Source organism: Cebus imitator, unplaced genomic scaffold, assembly GCF_001604975.1.
Source record: "Cebus imitator isolate Cc_AM_T3 unplaced genomic scaffold, Cebus_imitator-1.0 Scaffold594, whole genome shotgun sequence".
NCBI classification, from domain to species: Eukaryota; Metazoa; Chordata; class Mammalia; order Primates; family Cebidae; genus Cebus; species Cebus imitator.
The window spans coordinates 55,466-80,734 of NW_016107909.1; the positions used below are offsets into that span (position 1 = coordinate 55,466).

At 36.0% G+C, this 25,269-nt stretch overlaps 1 protein-coding gene across 1 annotated transcript; it reads left to right on the forward strand.

Annotated features, from left to right (window-relative positions):
• Positions 1–10,118: 10,118 nt before the first annotated feature.
• Positions 10,119–24,700, forward strand: UGT2A3 (UDP glucuronosyltransferase family 2 member A3). Its single transcript, XM_017516567.2, has 6 exons — positions 10,119–10,899; positions 16,404–16,552; positions 19,786–19,917; positions 21,291–21,378; positions 21,769–21,988; positions 22,475–24,700. Exons 1-6 carry the CDS (start codon positions 10,185–10,187, stop codon positions 22,752–22,754), a joined length of 1,584 nt encoding a protein of 527 aa, XP_017372056.1. The 5' UTR covers positions 10,119–10,184; the 3' UTR covers positions 22,755–24,700.
• The last annotated feature ends 569 nt before the right edge of the window (positions 24,701–25,269 follow it).

Below are 25,269 nucleotides of genomic sequence, written 5' to 3' on the forward strand. Positions count from 1 at the left end.
CTTTCAGGAGATCTTGTAAGGCAGGCCTGGTGGTGATGAAATCTCTCAGCAATTGCTTGTTTGTAAAGGATGTTATTTCTCTTTCTCTTATGAAGCTTATTTTGGCTGGATACGAAATTCTAGGTTGAAAGTTCTTTTCTTTAAGGATGTTGAATATTGGCCCCCACTCTCTTCTGGGGGTCATTGTAGAGTTTCTGCTGAAAGATCCACTGTGAGTCTGATGGGCTTCCCTTTGTGGATAACCCAACCTTTCTCTCTGGCTGCCCTTAGCATTTTTTCTTTCATTTCAAACCTGGTGAATCTGACGATTATGTGCCTTGGGCTGCTTTTCTTTAGGAATATCTTTGTGGTGTTCTCTGTATTTCCTGGACTTGAATGGCGACCTGCCTTGCTAGATTGGGGAAGTTCTCCTGGATCATATCCTAAAGAGTGTTTTCCAGCTTGGATTCATTCTCTCCATCACATTCAGGTACACCTGTCAAACATAGATTAGGTCTTTTCACATAATCCCATATTTCTTGGAGAATTTGTTCATTTCTTTTCACTCTTTTTTTCTCTAACCTTGCCTTCTCATTTTATTTCATTGAGTTGATCTTCAATCTCTGGTATCCTTTCTTCTGCTTGGTCGATTCGGCTATTGAAACCTGTGTATACTTTGTGAAGTTGTGTTGTTGTGTTTTTCAGCTCCATCAAGTCATTTATATTCTTTCCTAGGCTGTTTATTCTTGTTAGCACTTCATCTAACCTTTTTTTAAAAATTTTAATTTATTTATTTTACTTTAGGTGCATACTATGTCTAGCATTTCTCCACGTTATCCCTCCCCTCCCTCCCCACCCCCTGCTGTCTCTCCTCTACCCCCCAACTGTCCCCAGTGTGTGATGCTCCTCTCCCTGAGTCCACGTTTTCTCATTGTTCAACACCCACCTATGTGTGAGAAAATATGGTGTGTTTAATAAATGGTATTGGGAAAACTGGCTAGCAATGTGCAGAAAGCAGAAACTGGACCTTTTTTCAAGGTTCTTAGTTTCTTTGCATTGGGTTAGAACATGTTCTTTTAGCTCAGAGAAGTTTGTTATTATCCACCTTCTGAAGCATGTTTCTGTCAATTCATCAGACTCATTCTCCAACCAGCTTTGTTCCCTTGCTGGTGAGGAGTTGTAATCCCTTGGAGGAGAAGCATTCTGGTTTTTGGTGCTTTCATCCTTTTTGCACTGGTTTCTTTCCATCTTTGTGGATTTATCTACCTGTCTTTGTTAGTTGGTGACTTCCAGATAGACACTGAGTGGACATCCTTTTTGTTGATACTGAAGTTATTTCTTTCTGTTTTTTAGTTTTCCTTCTAACCATCAGGCCCCTCTGCTGTAGGACTGCTGGAGGTCCACTGCAGACCCTGTTTGCCTGAGGATCACTTGTGGGGGCCTCTGTGATCTTCTTGCTGGGAACCGCACTCCAGAGCTGTTCCTATTTGGCCATCTTGGATCTCCAAGTCAAATTCTTTAAAATATTTAAAGAGTTTTATTCTGAGCCAAATATGAGTCACTGATGGCCTGTGACATAGCCCTCAGGAGATCCTAAGAACACATGCCCATGGTGCTCAAGCTACAGCTTAGTTTTATACAATTTAGAGAGGCATTAGACATCAATGAACACATGTAAGTTATACATTTACTCAGTCTTGATAGGCAGGACAACTGGAAGTGGGGGCATCCAGGTCATAAGATAATTCAAAGACTGTCTACTGGCAATTGGTTGAGTTATGTTGTTGTCTAAAGATTTATAATTAATAGAAAAGAATTTCTGGGTTAAGATAAGGAGCTGTGAATACCAAGGTTTTATCATGCAGCTAAAGCTGTCAAGAAACAGACTCCAGAGAGAATAGATTGTAAATGTTTCTTAGGAAATGTAATGAATCTGTTCTATTGATGTTAAGGTCTGCGTTGATGGTAATGCTAGTAAGTTTTTCCTGAATTCAAAAAGGAAAGAGGGAATAATGAGACATGTGCTATTCTACCCCACTTCCCATCATTGCCTGAATAATTTTTTCAGATTAACTTTGAAATGTTTTTTGCTGAGCATAGGGTCCTTCAGATGGTTGGAGAAGCTTAAAATTTTATTTTTTGGTTCACATCTGTAAGATATTTTGGGCTGACTGACTGCACCATGGACTATGCCATGGTAACCTCTGTGACCTGCATGTACACTACCGATGAGTTCCTGGAACTAGAAAGTCTGAAGTAATTTAAAAACCACAAAAAGGAGAAGAATGACCAACCCCTGCAGAGCTAATTAACTTTGAGACATTCTTCTATTGTTCCTTATTCCCACCTCAACTGATAAGGCAACTGTACTGTGTAACCAATCTTGCTCAATTGATAGGTCAACCTCGTCACTCCAGACCCTATGACACCCTCCCAGCTTGCAAAAACCACCCTGAAATGCAATTTCTGTAACTTTTCATTGTCTACCCCAAACCTATAAAACTAACTCTTATCCTATTGGCCTCTGCTGACTCTCTTTGTGGACTCAGGCTGCCCGCACCCAGATGAATAAACAGCCATGTTACTCACACAAAGCCTATTTAGGGGGTATCTTCATTCAGAACGCATGTTTAACATTTGGTGCTGAAACTCAGGACAGGGATACTCCTTTGGGGAGATGAGTCCCCTGTCCCTGCATTTCCTCTGTGAAGAGACCCACCTGCAACCTCAGCACATCAGACCAGCCACCTACAGATTGAGTAAGCAGTCTCTCTCCCTCTCCCTCTCTCTCTCTCTCTCTCTCTCTTCCTTTAAATACTCCTTCTAGAGAAGAAAAGAAGACAAGTATCTCTCCCTCTCTTCTCTGTTTTTTCCTGTAAAGGAGAGAAATCTCTTCCTCTTTCTCATTAGACAAAAGAAGACAAATCTCTCCCTCTGTCTTTCTCTTTCCCTTTAAAGAAAAGGAGAAAAGTCTCTCTTTCTCTCTTTTTTTCCTTTAAATCCTTCTCCTTCTAGTAGAGACAAAGGAGACACTCTTTATTTGTGTAGAGTCACAGGAGACAAGTCTCTCCCTCTCACTCAAAAACTCCAATGTTGGTCTCAGACTCTGGAAGACAATCTTCCCTTGGTTTCTGGTCAATAGCAGGGATGCCTGCCTTGATCACTCATCCATGTTACAGCCCAGGACTCAGTCAGGGATGCCTACTAAAAACCCTGGTAGCTGCTCACTCCTTCTCTTCATCTCTATTTCTCTCCTAAAAACACAGAAAATCAAACACCGCATGTTCTCACTCATAGGTGGGTGTTGAACAAGGAGAACACATGGACACAGGGTGGGGAGCATCACACACTGGGGTCTGTAGGGGGTGAAATAGGGAAGGGACAGTGGGGGGTGGGGAGTTGGGGAGAGATAGCATGGGGAGAAGTGACAGATATAGGTGATGGGGAGGAAGGCAGCACATCACACTGCCATGTGTGTACCTATGCAACAATCTTGCATGTTCTTCACATGTACCCAAAACCTAAAATGCAATAAAAAAAAAACTTACCTCCTTTACCAGGGCAATATTCTGCCCTCTATTCCTCTGTCATCACCTCTAGCCTGCATTCTAAAAATCCTAAAACCTCTTCAACTATCACCCAATCTGAAACCTAAACATCTCATTTTGTTTGTTTGTTTGTTTTATTTGTTTGTTTGTTTTCTGTAACATGGATTGGCCTCAATACAAATTAGGCAATGGTTTCCCATGGCCAGAAAATGGCATTTTTCATTTTTCTATTCTGTGAGACCTAGACAATTTTTGTCAACAAATGGGCAGATGGTCTGAGGTCCTCAATATCCATTTTTTCACATGACAATGCCTCCCTAATCTCTGCTCTCAATGCAATCTGTAAAAAATTTTCCTTCTCTCCCTTCCATCTGCCCCTCCTACCTCCACTAGTAACTCAAAATCCCCCTTGTTCATCAACCCTTCCAACCTTTCTCCTCCCCGCCTGTCCAAACCAAGCCCTAATCCAGGCACCCCCCCCCAGAGCCTCCCTTCTCTTCCTCTGCCCACAACCTACCTCCTTATGCCCCTCTTGTCACCTCCCCACCTCATACCAGGTCTGGATTACAGTTTAGTCCCACAGCTAACTCCTCTGCCCCTGCCCAACAATTCCCCCTTTAAGAGGTGGCTGGAGCCAAAGGCATAGTTAGGGTGTATGTTTCTCTTTATTCCACCTTTCTCAAATTGGCCAACTTCTAGGCTCCTTTTCATCAGATCCTACTAAATATATAAAGAGTTCCACTGCACCTGACCACAATAAGTAGCTTTGAAAAAATTATTCCTCTTCAGTATAAACTTTCAAATATTACTGAAATCTGGTTACTCTAAAAAAATTACTGGCTGGGCACAGTGGCTCATGCCTGTAATCCCAGCACTTTGGGAGGCTGAGGCAGGCAAATCACTGCCCAGTGGCAACACATCTCAGAACCACAAATGCTTTCCTCTGCCATAAAACAAACCCGGTCACACCACTGGCTCACAAAGAATTCAAAGAGCCCAGACTGCAGTGTCCAGCCACCCCTCCTACACCTTGCTTCAAGTGTCAAAAACCTGGCCACTGGGCCAAGGAATGCCCACAGCCTGAGATTCCTCCTAAGCCCTGCACTATCTGTGCAGGGCCCCCACTGGAAGTCGAACTGTCTGACTCACACTACTGTAGCTTGGTGGCTGAAAACTAATGCTGTCTGAACACCTCAGAAGCCCCCTGGGCCATCATGAATGCCGAGCTTCAGGTAACACTTATGGTGGAGGGTAAGTTCAACCCCTTCTTAATCAAATACAGGGGCCACCTACTCCACGCTGCCTTCTTTACAAAGATCTGTCTCCTTAGCCTCCATAATTGTTGTGGGAATTGATGGCAGGGCCTCCAGGCCTCTCAAAACTCCCCAAGTCTGGTGTCAGGCCAGCATTCCTTTCCACATTCTTTTCTAATCATACTCACTCGTCCAATTCCCCATTAGGCAAGATATCCTAACAAAATTGTCTGCCTCCTTAACGACTCCTGGGCTACACGCAGACCTCATTACTGCCCTCCTCCCTGAACCTGTACCTACCTCAATAGCTCCTCTTATGTTCCCCTACCTTAACCTAGGGTGTGGGATACCACCTCCCCATCCATTGTCCACTCACCCCTCACCATCTCATTAAAACATAGCCACCATTATCTGGCCCAGCTCCACTACCCCATCCCACAACAGGCTTTAAAAGGCCTAAAGCTTGTTATCACCTGTCTATTACAACATGCCTTTTTAATTCTTACAAACTCTCCTTACAATTACCCTATCCTACCTGTCCAAAAACCAGCTACAGACTAGTTCAAGACCTCTGCTTCATCAGTCAGATTGTACTTTCCATCCCCCCAGTTGTACCAAACCCTTATACTCTCCTATCTTTTATACCCTCTTCCACAACTCACTATTCTGTTCTTAACCTCAAAAACACTTTTTCCTAAAGCCCAAATCTCTTCCTCATCAATTACCTGTCTAGGTACAATACTTTGCCAGCATACAGGTGCTCTTCCTGCCAACTGCATCCAATTAATTTCCCAAACCCCAACCCCATTTACTAAACAACAGATTCTCTTCTTCCTAGGCATTGTAAGATACTTTTGCTTCTTAGTCCATCCCCTTTTTAATTAACACAGGGCCACCCACTCCATGCTGTCTTCTTTTCAAGGACAGCCAGATGCTTGGATACCAGGTTTTCCCTCCTAACCAAACCGCTTTATAAACTTACAAAAGGAAACTTAGTTAAACCCATAGACCCCAAATTATCCCCCATTCCACGTTCTCTAAAGAAAGTCTTAGAAACAGCCCTATACCTAGCACGACCCTACTCCTCCCAACCCAACTCCCTTCACACGGTAGAAATAAAACGCAGCACACTTGAAGTTCTCATACAAGAGCCAGACCCACGAACAGTTGTCTTCTTGTCTAAACAACTTGACCTCACAGTCCTAGGCTGGCCATCATGTTTTCATGCTATAGCCACTGTGGCTCATAATACTCCCAGAATCTCTTAAAATTATAGGCTGTGCTCCACTTACTCCCTATAGCTCTCACAATCTCCAAAGTTTAGTTTCCTCTTCACACCTCACACACTTACTTTCAGCCCCTCACCTTCTCCAGATTTATATACTCTTTATTGAAATCCCCACAGTAACAATTGCTCTTGAACATGACTTCAAACCAGCCCCTCACTTAATACGTAAACCCTTAACCCCATTAGGGAGATACAGAAGACAGTATCTCCCTAATCTATATAGCATCCTCCCTATTTCCACATATTTCTCTTTTTCCTATTCCAGACCCAGATCACACATGGTTTACTGATTGCAGCTCTTCAAAGACCAGTTGGTTGGCACTAGCCAAAGCTGGTTATGCTGTTGTATCCCACTCATCTGTTATTGAGGCTGTCACACTCCCCCCAACCACCACTTCTCAGCAAGGTAACAAAATTGCCTTAACACATGCTCTTACTCTTGCCAAAGGACTACATGTTAATATCTAAACTGACTAAATATGCCTTCCACATTCTACACCACTATCCTGTCCTATGGGCAGAAAGAAGTTTTCTCACCACATAGGGGTCCTCTATTATCAATGTCCCTTTAATAAAGGCCTTCCTTAAGGCTGCTTTTCTTCCAGCTAAGGCAAGAGTTATCCACTGCAGAGGATAGCAAAAGCCATCAGATTCTTTTGCCCAAGGAAATGCCTTAGGCAACAAAACAGCCAAAGAAGCAGCAAGAAGCAACAGACATCCCAGCATCTCCCCAACAAGGCCAGTATTTTCCCTTCTCATCTATCTCCCTTACGTATTTTTCCTGTGAAAACTCACTTTACCAGTTGATTCCTACATGAGGCAAATGGGTCTTATACAATGGGAAGTTCCTCCTCCGTGCCTCACAAGCTCACTCTATCCTCTCATAATTTCATTACCATTTCCATGTAGAATACAAGTCTCTGGCTCATCTTTTAGAACCCCTTATTTCTTTTCCATCATGGAAGTCCATTCTCAAAACAATCACATTTCAATGTTCTATTATCTGTCATTCTACTACTCCGCTAGGCTTTCTCAGACCCCCTCCTTTTCCTACACATCAGGCCTGCATAATTTCCCCTACACAAGATTGACAAATCAACTTCAAGTTTTTCCTAGGTAGGCATTTACCCTGTCTCTCACTCCATCCTTGGCTGCCCTCCCCTTGCTCCTCAGACCCCTCTTCCAGACCCCTCTTTCTGTCTGCTCATACCCAATCTTGTTAATGAAAGTTAGGGGTTACTTGTAGATACCAGATGCTTTCTCCTATGCCATGAAAGTGAATGATTACTTATAGATACCACGTGCTTCCTCCTACACCATGCTCCTCTCTTCCAGACCCCTCTTCCTGTCTGCTCATACTCAATCTTTTTAATGAAAGTGACTGGTTACTTATAGATAACACATGCTTCCTCCTACACCATGAAAACGAAAGTCTCCACACAGTTACCATACCAAACTCCACTACAACCTTCAACAGCTGCAGCCCTTGCTGGTCCCCTTGGCATTTGGGTCCAAAGCCCCATCCCCCTCAGAACACTTTCTCACTATTTCAGTTTACACTTCTAGTTCTGTCTAAGACAAGAACTTTCTTCCTCTGTGGTTCTTCTTCTTACATCTGCCTTCCTACCAACTGGACAGGCACCTGTACTCCAGTTTTTCATACTCCCAAAATTCAGTTTGCCAACAGAGACAAAAGCCTCCCAGCCCTCTTGGGGTCCCAACATGATATAAGCAGGTCATTTTATTGATCCCCTTACTTGTAGGGTTAGGAATTACTACTGCACTCAGCACAGTCATAGCAGGCCTTACCACTTCAATCATCACCTTCCATAGCCTCTCTAATGATTTCTCTGATAGCATTGTAGAATTAATTCAATCATTATCCCTTCTTCAAGTTCAAGTAAATTCCCTGGCTGCAATTGTCCTCCAAAACCACAGAGGTATTGATTTACTGACTCCGGAAAAAGGAGGTATTTTCCTATTCCTAAAGGAAGAATGTTGTTTTTATGTAAACCAGTCTGACCTCACATATGATCCCATCAATAGATTGAAAGACAGAGCCCAAAAGCTGGCTAATCAGGCAAATGGTTATTCTGGACCTCACTGGACTGGCTGGACACTCCCTAACTGTATGTTATGGCTTCTTTCAATCCTTAGTCCAGATACCTATCTTTCTCCTTCTATTATTTGGACCCTGTGTTTTCCAATTAATCTCTCAATTCCTACAAAATCATACACAAGTGATAACCAATCAGTCAATACAATAAATGCTCCCTCTAACAACCCCACAATGTCACACCTTGCCCTGAGATCTCCCAGAAGTCTAAATTTTTCTCATTTTTTGTTTTCCATGCCACCCACAATTCCACTTGAAGAAGCCCTGAGAAACATCACTCCATCACCCCTCTGTGCCGGCCTTCCTGATATTACACCACCCTTTACTCTTCATTTCTTTTTCCTTTATACTACTAACATAAAAAGACATGAATGTAACGTCTTTTAGGCTGACTGAATGCACTATGGACTACATCATGATGACCTCTGTGGCCTGCATGTATGCTCCAGATCAGTTCCTGGAAATAGAAAGTCTGAAGTAACTGAAAAAAACACACACACACAAAAAGGAGAATAACAACCAACCCCTGCAGAGCCTAATTAACTCTGAGATATTCTTCTATTGTTCCTTATTCCCACCTCAACTGGTAAGGCAACTGTACTGTGTAACCGACCTTACTCAACTGATAGGCCAACCTCATGACTCCAGTCCTTTTGACCTGCTCCCAGCTTGCAAAAACTACCCTGAATTGTAAACTTCTGTAACGTTCCACTGCCTACCCTGAACCTATAAAACTAACTGATTTAGGGTAGGCAGTGGGATCACTATCCTCTGCTGACTCTCTTTTCAGACTCAGCCCACCAACACCTGGGTGAATAAACAGCCATGTTATTCACACAAAGTTTAGGATGTCTCTTCATTCAGAGTGTGTGTTTAACAATATCTACATAGAGTTGTTTAATAATTAGAATAGTAGCTACAGGAAAAATATCCCAGTTAGATCATATTGATTCTGAAAACTGCTGTAAATTTTGTGCATATTTTATCTAATGTCATTATTAGCCTTCTGCTTCTTAAGACAGAAACCACAACCATGTCTTTTCTCCTGTACATTTTTTCCTATCTCAGATATTATCAGTAAATACAAATTTCAAATTGATTTCTCACATTTACTATTAACAATTTATGTTTCATTCCATTAACATGAGGTTGACACATCTCAGTAACCAATATACAATTTGTATCATTTTCTGTTTTTAAACTCTTACCTTTACATACCATTCTATGTAGAGATGCAAGAATTTCTTGCTATCATTCAAACCCATGCCTTTATTTAAAATTAGGTTCTATTTCAAACTAACTTTCTTCTGTAACATCCTGTCCTCAACTTTCTCTGTGATCACAACCCACTGGAATGATTTTCAAATATTCTATACTTTTGTCATGCTTTTATTAATGGCGAAATTTCTCCTTTGGTGACAAGAAATTCTACCAAAGCTTTTATATCCCCTCCTAAGCCAATTGCCTTACTACAGCTTTTATTAATTATCCCATATTGAAGCAATTGTGTTTTTTCCCTCTCCGAAATACTAAACACTGTGTACTTATTATATAAAATTAATCAAAATAGTTACCCAAAGTCTCCAAGTGTATTCTCTGTAAATTATTGTATTGTCTTTGTGAGAAAGGGATGTGGAACATGTGTTCTCCTAAACCATATGACACCTTGGACTTAGTGTGGAATGAATGTAAGTGTGGTTGTGTGCATATATTTCTGCCCATACATTATTAAATCTAAAGACTTTAACTTAAAAAAAATCAATCCAAATAATAAAAATATGTTTATGTAATTTATGTCTAAGTTCTAAAAGATTAGAACAACTTTTCCTGATACCTTGCATTTCTTTATGATACCTTCAATAAATGTTAAACTGTCAAACAATCAGTGAACTTTACCCTTAAAAGATTAAATTTTAACTTCTGTGCTTATATTGCCATTTCAGCTCTATGCTTAGTAACTACAAAGCCATTGCCAACCAGTGTGTGAGAAAGCTGCCGTTATGAAGTCTGAGAAGTCAGCTTTGGTATTTCTGCTCCTGCAACTCTTCTTTGCTGGCTATGGATTCTGTGGGAAGGTCCTGGTGTGGCCCTGTGACATGAGCCATTGGCTTAATATCAAGGTCATTCTGGAGGAACTCATATCGAGGGGCCACGAGGTAACTGTATTGACTCACACAAAGGCTTTCTTAATTGACTATAGGAAGCCTTCTGCACTGAAATTTGAGGTGGTCCATATGCCACAGGACAAAACAGATGATCAAGAAAAATTTATTGACCTAGTTCTGAATGTCTTGCCAGGCTTACCACCCTGGCAATCAGTTATAAAATTAAATAATTTTTTTGTTGAAATAAAAGAAACTCTCAAAATGATATGTGAGAGCTTTATCTATAATCAGACACTTATGGAGAAGCTACAGGAAACCAACTATGATGTAATGCTTATAGACCCTGTGATGCCCTGTGGAGACCTTATGGCTGAGTTGCTTGCAGTTCCTTTTGTGCTCACACTTAGAGTTTCTGTAGGAGGCAATATGGAGCGAAGCTGTGGGAAACTTCCAGCACCACTTTCCTATGTACCTGTACCTATGACAGGACTAACAGACAAAATGACCTTTCTGGAAAGAGTACAAAATTCAATGTTTTCAGTTCTCTTCAACTTCTGCATTCAGGATTATGACCATCATTTCTGGGAAGAGTTTTATAGTAAGGTATTAGGTAAGAGACTCTTGTTTTATTTTTAATTTAGTTATCAAAAGATATATTTTTAAAAAACTGTCATACACAGTCAATGACACATATATGCAGTATAATGAGTTTTTATTTTAGAAAATGTTGTAGCTGTTCTTCATAAAGAAAGTATATTTGTTGTAAGAGTAAGATAACCTACTTTCTTAATACCAGTAATAAACTTAAAAATAATCATCATTAACAGAGATTATATTTTGTATTTCCTCCAAATAGCCCAAATCTACATCACATATTTTTGAGAATCATTGACTGTTACTCTTAATTTTTTACCATTTCTATTGAAATAAGATGCAAATCATTCTTTTCTCCCTCATCATAAATTTAAAAAAAAAAGATCTTCAGAAAGTTCTCTTTGAATTATTGAGTGGTTAAATTGAAATACTTTCTAGAATTCTTTAATTTCTTACATGAGTACTTCACAGAAACTTGAAAACATATTATAAAAAGTTAAAAGACTTAAGGTCTTGTAGGGCATAATATAGTAGAAGTTTTACTTTACTGATACACATCCATTTGACTTATTTTTATTTGTTTGCTTTACTTACAAAAAGTTGTTTGGCTTTGTAATTTTCATACAAAGTTGTGATCTGAGGTGGTCAATGCAAGATGTATTTTTAATCCAACTATGTTTGAGAAATATGTAGAAACATGAACAAAGAAACAATTATATTAGACACTAAAATATTGTTTAATGCATTCCACTGAATTCTAATACATAAACTGTTTCACAGAACTAATGTTCATAGGATCCCGCTTCAAATATCTGTAGCTCTAGACATGATTTGAATTTACATGCATTGATTCTCTTTAATTAATTTAGTAATCAGTAAGCTCTGCCTAGCTGCAGATATCCTACTAGGCTTTATGGATGTAGGTAAATAATACAAACATCTTGGCCTCATCTACATAAAGAGATGAAAGTCACCGCCAAAATTTGGTATAACAGGACTATAATTAAGCCCCTTGATAAGAATGAAATTTAAAATAAGACAAAAATATTACCAAAACTGAAAAAAGCAGTGAAAGAACATTTTCCTATAGACAAAAATATGTTCTGGCCATGCATTCAGAAAGCCCCCAACAATTCTTTAAAAAAATATTTTCACTTGATCATTGAGTAGCTTGAAATAATAAATTTATTCAATAACTAGATTTATCCTGTAGCTTCGACTTACTAAATTATTGATTATTACACGCTTTATAGAATTATCAATTGTGTATATAAATCAGTTGTACATATCAAAACAACTATAAGAAAAGAGATATCAGCAAATTTTAATTCATTGTTTAATCTCCATAAGTTTATATGAACAGACATGTTTCATTTGATTATACTTTGCTTTACTGTCCTTCACAAAAATTGTAGTTTACAAATTAAATGTTTGTGAAAACTCTGAATGAAGCAAATCAATTTGGCATAATATTTCCAACAGCAAGTGCATACTTTTTGACTCTATATCACATATTGGCATTTATCATACTTTTTCAATTTTTTTATTATTATCTCTCTTATGGTGATCTGGGATCAGTGATCTTTGATGGTTACATTTGTACTAGTTTTAGGGCACTTTGATCTGTTAATATATAAGACAGCAAACTAAATTATAAATGTTGTGCATGTACTAACTGCTCCACTGATTTGTCTTCCCATCCCACTTCTTCTCAGGCCTTTCTATATCCTGAGACACAGGAATATAACATACAAATGACCTCTACATGTTCCAGTGAAAAGAAGAGTAGCAGGTCCCTCAATTTAAATCAAAATGTTGAAAGGAATATGTTTAATGAGTACTATAGTTTAAATATGGTTTGCCTGCCCCTTCAAAATCCTATGTTGAAATTTGATCACCGATATTTGAGGTAGAGCTTGATAGGAGGTTTTAGGGTCATGAGAGTAGATCCCTTATGAATACTTTAGTGCTCTCCCTGGTGAAAAGGGCAAGTGAGTTCTCACTCTGTTAGATCCCAGGAGAGATAATTATTAAGAAGAGCTAGGAACATCACCCTCTTTCTGTTTCTTAATCTCTTGCTATCTGATCCCTGCACTTGTTGGCTTCCAACATCTTCTACAATGAGTAGAGGGAACCAGAGGTCTTCACCAGACACAGATATTGGTGCCATGCTTCTTTTATACCCTGAAGAATTGTGAGCCACATAAACCTTCTTCTTTTATAAATTAAACAGCCTCAGTTATTCCTTGATAGCAACAAAGACTAGGACAGGCCAAAAGCTACACCTATTGTGCCAAACAATTAAACAAGTTGTGAATGCAAAGGAAAGTTTTTGGAGGAAACTAAAAGTGCTACATACAAATGATAAGAACAAACAAACATTATCAGTGCTGATATAGAGAAAGTTGTAGTTGTCTAGATAGAAAATCAAATTAGCTAGCAGGCTGCAGTGATTCATATCTATAATCCCAGAGGCTCAGGTGGAAGAATGACTTGAGCCCAAAAGTTTGAAGTTCAAGGCTGCAGTGAGCTATAATTGTTTCACTGCACTCCACACAGGTGATAAAGCAAGACCACTACTAAAAAAATAAAAAGAAGAAGAAGAAGAAAAGAAAAAAGAAAAAAAAAATTAAACCCAGCCACAACATTGCCTTAAGTTTGGCTTTAGCTAAAAACTAACACATATCAAAGCCCTAACCATTCAATTACATGAAGCCTCAGAGAGGAAAAGAAGATGCAGAAAAATAGACTGACGCTAGCAGAGGTTGACTAATGAGGTTTAAAGAAAGAAACTGCCTCCACCATGTAAAAGTTCAATGTGAAGCCGTAGAAAATTATAAAGAAGACCTAGCTAATATAGTCAGTAAAGGAGACTACACTAAACAAAAGGATTTCAATGTAGACAAAACAGCCTTCTGTTGGAAAAAGATGCCATTTAAGACTTTCATAGAAGTCAACACTTGCCTTCAAAACTGCGAAGTGCAGGCTGAATCTCTTGTAGTGGCTAATGCAGCTGATGACAAAGTTAAAGCCAATGCTCATTTACTATTGTAATAATTATAGAGGACTCTCAATAATTACATCAAATCTACTTTGCCTGTGTTCTATCAATGGAAGAACAAAGCCTGGATGATATCACATCTATATACAACATAGCTTATAAAATATTTTAAGCACACTGTTGAGATATATTGCTCAAAAAAGAAGATTCATTTAAAAATATTGTTGCTTATTTACAATTCACCTGGTGACTCAAGAGCTCTGATTAAGATGTGCAGATATTAATGTTGTTTACACACTTGCTATCATTATCCCCATTTTACATCCTATGGATCAAGGTATAACCTCAACTTTCAAGCCTTACACTAGAAATATATTTTATAAGGCTATAGCTCTCACTTATGGGGAAAATATATTGAAAATCTTCTCAAAAGGATTTACCATTCTACATTACATTAAGATTATTCATAATTCATGAGAGGAAGTCAACATATTAACATTAACAAGAGTTTGGAAGAAGTTGATTCCAACTCTCCTTGATGATTTTGAGGGATTCAAGACATCATTTGAGGAATTAACTGTAGATGGGGTGATCAAAGATTAAGAAATAGAATTATAAGCGGGCCTGAAGGTGTGTCTAAATTGCTATAATATCATGATAAAACTAAAACAGTTGAGGAGGTGCTTTTTAACAGGTATTTTTTATAGATGAACAAATAAATTGGTTTCTTGAGATGGAATCTGCTCCCAGTGAAAATACTGTGGACATTGTTAAAATGTCTACAAATGACTTAGAATATTACACAAACTTAGTTGATAAGGCAGCATTAGGATTTGAGAGTATTGACTCAAATTTTGAAAGAAATTCTACTGTGGGTAAATTGCTATGAAACATCATCACAGGCTACAGAGAAATCTTTCAGGAAAGGATAAGTCAATTTATGCAACAATCTTCACTGTTGTCTAATTTTAAAAATTGCCCATCAACCCCAACCTTAAGCAAAAACCACCCTGATCAATCAACAGTAATCAATATTGAGGCAAGACACTAAACCAGAAAAAAAAAAAAAAAAAAAAAAAAAAAAAAACTCACTTGCTGAAGCTCAGCTGATTATTAGCACTTTTTAGCCATACTTTTAATTAAGGCATGTACTTGTTTTCAGACATGTTAAACATATAAAAGTATGCCCTCAGACCCAAATTTGTGTGAATCACTTTACTGGCATATTCCTTTTATTGAGATGAACTGCAACTTAACCTACAATATCTCCAAGATATGTATGTATGGCATTTCAAATAAGATGTGAAATTATTTAACTACTTTAGTATAAAAAGCAAATTTAATTTTCTTTCATTTGATCATCTTTATACACGTTACTGTGAATTAATCCTTTAAATATAAACTGACTCCAATTGTTTAAAACTGAGTCTTTCTTAAACGAGGCCTAACATCATGTTAATGAAAATCACCTAGAGGTTGGTAATGCAGGCAGCATGTGAGGCACAGAAAACAACAAATCTAAAGGACATAAATGCATTTGCTTGAAAGCTGAGAGATAGCTCTATTCTAATTTCTGATAATTTCAAACTGAGTATCTTCTGTAAAATTCATTCACTATCAAATTAAAGGCATTTGGATTTATGATCTAGGAAATAACCTCAAACATTAATATGCGATGACCTTAAACAGAGGCTCTCCATACTATGGTATATAACACCATCAACTTTGATTAGAATTTTAAAGAGAAACAAATTATCTTAAGGGGTTTTATCTTGTTATTGGTTGCAAAATATGTTTTTGTAAAGATATACTAAGTATTTAGTTATTTGCAATTAGTCATCCTTCTGATTAAAAACCTAAAATTATAACTGGAAAATATGTTTTCCTTCAAAACACATCATTTGAGTGAAACACTAAAGTATGTGTATGGTAGTCATAGTATGTACATGCATGCTTCACAGTCCAGAGAATTGTCATGGGTAAAAATCAGTCAAGGAATTCCTACTAGTAAAACAGTAGCCTATCAATTGAAATAATGATGTGCAATACAGCAAGTTAAAGTGGACTGATCCTGGTGGAATTATTGAAAGATATAACCCTGACTGTAGATTAGAAAACATAGAGATGTGATTTGGTGAAGTTACTGTGGGACTAATCTATCATATGAAATTCACTTGGAAAGGCAAAAAAATAAGTAATAAATGTTTTTGTAGTTTGGAATTGGGTCTTTTTTTTAGTCGTGAAAATACACTTAAATGTTACATCCTTCCTTTCTTCCTTTCCTTCTTCCTTTCCCTGTCCTTCCTTCTCTTCTTCCTTTTATCCTTCCTTTCTTTTTTTTTTCTTCTTTTCTTCTTTATTATTTCATTAATGTCCCCTCCCACTTAACATCTAAAAGCCATATTGCTCTAGAGGGACTAAAATTATTATATTCTTAATAGTTTATTGAAAAATTAGTGGTACAATTTTTTATTTAAATTGTATGCTAATTCATTCTAACTATTATTTCTTTTATTTAGGAAGGCCTACTACATTATGTGAGACTGTGGGAAAAGCTGACATATGGCTAATACGAACAAATTGGGATTTTGAATTTCCTCAACCATACCAACCTAATTTTGAGTTTGTTGGAGGATTGCACTGTAAACCTGCGAAGCCTTTGCCTAAGGTAAGACTATTGTATTAAGAAATAGTATGTACTTAAAAACATGATTTCAGTTTTCTCTTAAAAAATTAAACAGACTTAGTTATAGAAAGATGATGTCGAATGTCTTCTGTTTGCAACTATTTATTTTCCATGTCACAGGGGCTCTCATAGATGATACATGTCTTTTTGGCATTATATTGAGAAATTCAGCAGAAGAATGACATGATTAGAGTAGATTTTAAAATACTAGTATTAAAATAGTTTGGATAATAAGTTGAATTAATAGAAAATTGGAGCCATGAAGATCACTATAAAGAATGCTCTAGCCTTTCTCACAATCAAACTGAGCTTATGATTGAGAGCATTTATCATGATAGTGCAGAAGTAAGGGTATTTTCATGAGACATGTTGAACATATTCCACAGGAATTGGTGAGTGAGAGAAAATAAGTGATGAAGGAAGACAAGAAATAAAGGAAAATTTCTATTAATTGAAAGTTTAAGTGTTTAATGATAGTGATGGCTTCTACTCAAATGCTTAATTAGAAGTAATCTTGTTTGTAATTCATATGATGGATTCTGAGTTGTGACTATCTACTTAGAGCTAGTGAGAATTTTAGGTTAGGTTTTATAAAAATCACTTGAGAAAAACAAGGTTTTTTTCTCTGTAGACAGAAATCTAATGATAGTCATTAGCACAAACTAGAGCTCATAGAAATAATTTTTCAGCCTTATCACAAGTTTCTTTTGGAGAGAAAATAAAATTGTATACTGTATTTCTGAATCATCAGAGGAAATAAATCTATACTTCAAGGAATGTTGAAGGAAATAGTATTGAGAAGCAAAAGCAAGTAATACCTGTTACAGTTTTTTTTTATTAGTTTTGTAAGTATGTCTTGAGTTCTCTGTCCCAAAAGTGGCTCTTAGCTCTAGCCTTGACCTGACAATGTTCTAGAGTATTTAGTTGTGGATGTTCATAAACTCCCTCTCATGGGATACCTTTTATTCTGATGAACAGTCTAATGCCTAAGTGTGCAATCGATACCAAGATTGTCTTTTATAAGAAACGCGTTTACACTGGAAGACACCACTGTGTCTCTTGTATGACCTATGTCTTCTTCATTTCTACAAACATAACCACTCTATAGGAAACCCTAACCAGGAGAGATGTTATGTTTGTGTTGGTCAAGTGAGAAACAGAGGACACAACTTAACAAAATACATAAAACAACAGAAGCAGTGTACTTTCACCATTTCTAGAGAAAAGAGTTCAGCATTCCTTGTAAAGCCACTGGGAAGAAGAAACCTTTTTGGGAAAAGTGCTTTCAACCAATGAATGGGGACCAAGAAAGAGAGTAAGGGATCTGTGTGCCAAAATGTTAACTGGCGTCCAGGGTGTTACTTAGGTGGGTTTCCAATGAGGAACTGTAATTGGTAGGTTTAATGCAAGCAGGCACAAGTTCCATGAATTCGTTCTGAGACTGAGAGGTAGTCACTTTGGCATATCTGCACAGTCCTTTTGGTGTACGGAGAGTCAGTGATGCAAACCAAGTGGGTTGTATCTAGTTGTCCTATAGGATGGTTATCAGGAGGCAGTGTGTAAGTAAAGATACTGACTGAACACACTGAGGAAATTGAAGAAGGTGGAAGATTTTAAACAGTGTTAATGTTGACTAAGACCTGCTTCTGGTATGGAAAAAGAAAAACCCTTATTTCTTGTTTTATGGGAATATAATCAAAATCCTTTTAGGAAGGTTTCAGAGCCAATAGGATTTCCAGAAAAAATATTGGTTGTATACTAAGATGTGTATTGATGAATATAATTTTATTTATTAATTATAAATATTATTTTACTTACCAGGAAACTTATACCTGAAAATCAAGCCCTCTTAAGCTATGGTATCTTTATCTAAAATAGAGATAAAGAAGGAGAACTGAAAATTTACATCATTCTCTAGATAATCTCCCATGCCAAACTACTTCTTATTCTCACATTGCCACTTTTACACACACACAAACACACACACACACACGTGAAAATAATTACAGAAGTAATATCTTTTAAAAAGTTAGATCCAAGCAGTAATATTAAGTAAAGGCTTTTGTGCTTATAATTTTAAAAGTTTACTTGAGACAGATTTTGGGGCTGCCTTACACTAAATATTTATTTTTATTATTTAAAAAATTGAAGTAATAATTACACATGTTTAAGAGGTATGATGTGCTGCAACACATTTATACATTGCATAATAATTACATCAGGATAGTTAATGAACTCATCACCTTAAATATTTATCATTTCTTTGTGGTGATAACATTAAAAAACTTCCCTTCTAACTGTTTAAAATATGTAATATATTGCTATTAGCTATAGTTACCCAACTACAAAAATATAGTAACAGAACTTATTCTTCTTAATTACAACTTTACCTATACTGATCCACCATTTCTCCTTGCCCTGCCTACTACCTCTTCATCCTGTAGTAACAATTCTACTCTCTACTTCTATTATGATTAAATTTTTTGATTCCACCTATAAGGGATACCATTCCACATATAAGGGATGCCATGCATTATTTGTCTTTCTGTGCCTGGATTATTTCACTTAATATTATGTCCTGCAGGTCCATTCATGTTGCTACAAATGACAAGATTCCATTCTTCTTTTTTCAATATATATCCAATGAAATTGATATATATAGACACACTGGAGAAAACATATATGTATTACAGAAATAAAGATTACATATATATAATGGAATGGATATATATATATATATATATACACACACACACACCATATATACATTATATATATATATATATATATTCAAATGTGTGTGTATATTTATCCAATGGAATAGACATATATGTGTATTTTTTTATATTTTCTTTATGTATTTCTTCATTAATGAATGTTTAGTTTGACTCATCTCTTGACTATATGAATAATGGTGATGTAAACATAGAATGACAGATATCTCTATGACATTTTAGTTCATTTAAATACATAGCCAGTAATGAAATTATTGTATCATATAGTAGTTTTATTTTCAATTTTTTGAGGAACCGCCATACTGTTTTTCTTACTGATTATACCAATTTGCATTCCCTTCAATAGTGTGTAAAAGATTCTCTTTCTCTGCCATGAAACTATACATTAATAATTTCTCTTTGTTTTAGACGTGTAAGTAACCTTTATTTTAATCTTTGTAATATTACACCACTGTAATGCAGAGACATTTTTGTCTTCAGGAAATGGAAGAATTTGTCCAGAGTTCAGGGGAAGATGGCATTGTGGTGTTTTCTCTGGGGTCATTGTTACAAAATGTTCCAGAAGAAAAAGCTAATATCATTGCTTCAGCCCTTGCCCAGATTCCACAGAAGGTCAGTAAAACCTCCAATCCTGATAAGCAGCTACTCACATAATGAGAAAGTATGGCTTTTATTTGGATCTTGAATCTCATTTCCTACTGAGCATAACAGGCACCAAAATTTATACCAAAATTTGTCAAGCATTATAGTAGTGTATATGGGCACAACTGATCATTTGCCTACTGAGTATTGCTGTTACTATGAAAACACTGCTCTTGATTGTCATTTGTTTATAGTTAAATAGAAATAACAAATTAAGCCCCTACCTCATATTTTAGAATTTGAAATCTAAAGGCTTGTGCCACCTATCCCAAAAAATGTTCTGACATGTATTACCTCCAAGGACCAGAAAAGGGAAAAGTGATATAAAAAAATATAGAGAAGAATCAGTCTCAAGAATATTCTTCACATATGTGTGTGTATAAAAATTGAATTCAGGGTACTTTTGCATAGAAATAAAAGGTCAGATTAACATAGTCTTTCTAAATAATTAGAGTTTTCAAGAGTTAAATATCAATTACAATTACATCGTAGTAACTTATTTAAGAATCTAATAATGATACTCAACTTATTTTAACTTTGTTATTACTGTAATTTCACACTTTAGGCAGTGCTATATGTGAACTGTCCAAAATATATCTTTTATATTTAGCTAAAATACATCAAACTCAGTAAAGGCAAATATAGTAATTAGGAATGTGAGATCTTGTAATTTTAATTTTGAAATTATCTGTTAAGTAGTTTGAAACACCTGTGCCATCCTTTCTTTTCAAATGCATGAAATTTTTATATGTGTCCCACAAATAACAATTATGTAAAAAAGGTACAGTCCCAAACAAAATTTATCATTGAACAATAGAACATAAATTATCTATCTTGTTCTTCTTCAATAAAACAATTAAATATAAGAAAACAGAGGTCAGGAAGAAAATAGAGAAGAAAAGACAACTGATTATCTAAAACATGCACAATATCTAAAGCAAATTTTATCTGTGGGGAACTGTAAATTTGATGGTAGAACTGGAATTGTTCTGTGAGTTAAAATGACACATAGATCATGTATTTATAAAATTTTTAATTCTCATATGAAAATTGATTAGCCAGTGCTGTCTTATTTTTAATTATTCATTTATGTTCTCATTCTCAGATATTTTTAATTGATAATAAAGTAATAATAGTTAATAGGCAACTGGTACATATTATTTTAAAATGCCTTTTGTAAAATGTCCTTCTGTATCTTTCAGTGTTTACACAGTACTTCTACATATCCCTCTCTCAACCATCACCTGAAGTACAGTGGGTTTATAATTTATAACTATACCTACATCCTCAGAATGCTAATATCCTGTGGTTCGATCTATGAAATACATGTATTTCTTCCACAGGTGTTATGGAGATACAAAGGAAAAACACCATCCACGTTAGGAACCAATACTCAGCTGTATGATTGGATACCCCAGAATGATCTTCTTGGTAGGACTATGAGAAAGCAAAAATATGGACTATATGAAGAAAAAATGAATAAATGTGAAACAGCTAACACATTCAACAAATATTTTAAAATTATAAAACTTTATTTTACTTACACTTTTGAAGCAGATATAGTTAAAGGGTTGACTAAACTTGTATAGATTCATACCTTCCGTTGTTAAGGTAAGAGTGAAGGGAACTGCAGAAGGAATTAATGCCTCCTTTTCTTAAGATAGAAATGATTTTTAGCAGCAGTGCTCCATGTGCTCACCTTTTAAAGAAAATGCTGTATGCTTTAGTGAGTTATCTCAAAATTCCCATTTTTAGTCTTGAAATTACTTTAAAATTTTATGATAAAATATATCACCATTTATCACCCAATTTTCATACTAGGTCATCCCAAAACCAAAGCTTTTGTCACTCATGGTGGAATAAATGGGATCTATGAAGCTATTTACCATGGGGTCCCTATGGTGGGAATTCCCATATTTGGTGATCAGCCTGATAACATCGCTCACATGAAGGCCAAAGGAGCAGCTGTAGAAATAAACTTCAAAACTATGACAAGTGAGGATTTACTCAGGGCTTTGAGAACAGTGATTAATGATTCCTTGTAAGTACTACTGTTTGTAAAGACTGATTATGTAATACATAGATTATGTTATACATTATTAAAGATTGATTATGTTATACATTATAACAAAAAATGTTAAATATTAACCCGGTAGACTTTTTAAGGAATTTTTCCCCATATTATTGAGTCATTCCTCACCTTGGTAATTGGAATAGTCCTGGAAATTATAGTTCATAGAGTGTCAATCTTTCTTCATGGGAATATTAGGTATAAGTTAACAACTGGCTTACTAAGCTTTTATTCACATCTTTATTTTTCCCCATTTTGTTAAGAATATACTCTTTTTCAGTCTCTTCACTGTATCTCTTTAATGCTATGCAACCAATGAAGTTCATATCACAAAAAGAATCAGTCTTTTACTCAAAAATTTTTGACTTGCAAAACATAGACTATTATTTACCCATCTGTCTTTTGCGAAAACAAAAATACAACTTTCTAATTTCTATGTGTGTTTTTGCCTTCCAGTTATAAAGAGAATGCTATGAGATTATCAAGAATTCACCATGAGCAACCTGTAAAGCCCCTGGATCGAGCAGTCTTCTGGATTGAGTTTGTCATGCACCACAAAGGAGCCAAGCACCTGCGGCCATCTGCCCACAACCTCACCTGGTTCCAGCACCACTCTATAGATGTGATTGGGTTCCTGCTGGCTTGTGTGGCAACTGCCATATTCTTGGTCACAAAATGTTGTTTGTTTTCCTGTTCAAAATTTCATAAAACCAGAAAGATAGAAAAGAGGGACTAGATCTGCCCTAATTTAGGAAAGACCTGATGGGGTAATCCTGTTAATTCCAGCCACAAATAATTTAATGAAAACATGCTACTTTCCTATTTTTATATTTTATCTTAGCTATACAGCCTAGAATCCCACAGATCATTAACTTGTGAATATGTCTCATTCTTTTTTTCTAATTTCCCTTGACGTCCTTACTCTCTTCTCTCACTTTGTGAAACAAGGACCTGAATACCTATTTCTGATAGCACTGTTTTCATGATGTCATTACTTCTATAATCTTAAGTGACAGGGTGACCTCCAATATGCTGATTCCTGGTGAGTGCACAAACATATGAATGTAGAGAAGTAAAAAATATAAAATTCACAAAGTTCAGTAAACCACACAAATCAGGTGAGTATTCTATGCAATTAGCTTGTTATGAGAAACATAATGATTTTTCTTTTTCTATTTAAATAAGCCCTTGTAAATATCCAACATTACTGATCTCAGACAATAAATTGCTAAAAATGATGATAGGGCATTACACTCAGAAAAGTTTGCTATATTTTCATATACCTCATCTAGATGTCATGGCCTATATTTCTACCATTATTCAACCACAATTTTGTGTGTGTACTTGATGAAAAATAGACCGCTCTCATTATTTTCCTCAAGTAATAAAAGGAACTAATCTTTTCTCACACAGAGAAAATGTCAATAAGATATTCAAGATGAGCAGCTTATGTTGAGATAAGTAACCATTAGAAATATATGGTTTAAATTACTGATTTTATAAAATATTAAATGACAGTACACTTAATAAAGAAGATTTAAATGTCTACTCTTCAAAAATCAGGAATACGCACAATTTTTTTTCTCTCAAATCAAAAGTATAATATACTGGAGAAAAATAAAGAGATGCTTGCTCTGAAACTAAGAGCACTATACTACTTTTCATTCTCAATCTTCAAGAAATGCAAATTCATCAAATAATTGTTTACACAGTAAAAATATAAGATATTAGAATACCTGCTTAACAAATAATATTATGTATTAAATATTTAGACACGTGAAGATATACACTAAATGCAGTTTCATAATATTTACACTAATTAAACAAATACATTAAACTTTTTATTTTTTTACTGTCTTATAATCTTAGTGCTTATATGCTTATTTAAAGTCTTAATTTAAGGACTCAATTTATTAAATAAATAAATTGGCTCAACTTTTCTGAAAATTTTGAAATTCTTACACATGTTGATAAGGCATATTTATAAATTAATTCCAATTTTAAAATGACTATGTAAAAGGAAATAAAAGTACTTTTCTTATGTATATATATACTTAATATGTAAATGAAATTATTTACTAAGTTTGTAAGTTTCTTAAGTATTTACACTGATACATATTTTGACTTTTACAATATTATTATAATCTATGAAAAGCTGATTACATCTCTTTTAAGCCTCATCTTTTCTCTGTCATTAAATCCAGCAATTAGTTAATATACTGTGTTAGGTGGGATTTCCGAGGTTGAGACTGCTAACACTCTGGGGCTTTCTAGGTTGGACACTCATTGTACATGGGACTCCCTGCCTCTCAAGAGCTGTTACTCATAAGGCTCTCTTTCATCGATCTGGCATTGCCTTTTGAGATAAGTTGCAATCAGAGTCCAACTGGCCTTTCAGTCATAATATGTTCTGTCTTAATCACCACCTTCCTACCAGGAGCCTCCTCAAGTTTGTTCTCTCATTCCTATAAGAAGCTCCCAGCACAGATGTTCTAAATTTCAGACCATTAAGCTACTAACAAGTCTTTGGGCCATGTTCACTTTAGGTTGAACATAATGTGAGGAGACGTAAATTAAATTATAATCCTATCTGTGTATGTTACAAATATTAAAGTGCATAAATTAAATAACACATTCTAAGTATTGAACAAGGGTCAAATAAATGATTACACAGTCACCAAATCAATGCTATTTGATCTCATCTTATTTCAGAAATTTTCCTGTAATATCATCTCTTGTTTTTGAAATTATACGAATTATTACAAACAAAGAAAAATCTCAAAGGAATTTTTAGTAATTACCTAGAGTCTCACTTGTGGACCTAACAAATAACAGCAAATTGCCATATTTTCATCACATAGTCTTTAAAATTTGCACATGGTGTGATCACAAAATTGATGTTTTAAAGGTGGAAGAATAGGAAACCCTGTCACTTTTCTCCCATGCAGAAAGAGATTTAACAACACCATATAGACCAAATTGCCATAATGCTAATTCTATAAATCAGTGAAAAGGTTGCAGCCCCCCAGAAAAGAGCAAAGCCAAGATGAATTTTATTGAAATATCTAAAAAATGTTGTATCATGTACTCTCTAGCCAGTATAGACCCTTCCCTAGCCAGTACAGCATTACACAATCAGGAAAAAAATCCTTAGTCATCAGTTTTCCCACAGGAGTGAAAGAATAGTGAAATGTGTTCTAAATTTGGCTCCTTAGGGGACTTCCCAAGGGTCTGATTTCTGTCACCAATCT

Excerpts from the sequence above, each read along its gene's own strand:
- UGT2A3 (XM_017516567.2), top strand. The coding sequence starts at position 10,185 with ATGAAGTCTGAGAAGTCAGCTTTGGTATTTCTGCTCCTGCAACTCTTC. Across the intron at positions 19,918-21,290 it reads TTGCCCAGATTCCACAGAAG|GTGTTATGGAGATACAAAGG; the intron begins GTCAGTAAAACC and ends TTTCTTCCACAG. Across the intron at positions 21,989-22,474 it reads ACAGTGATTAATGATTCCTT|TTATAAAGAGAATGCTATGA; the intron begins GTAAGTACTACT and ends TTTGCCTTCCAG.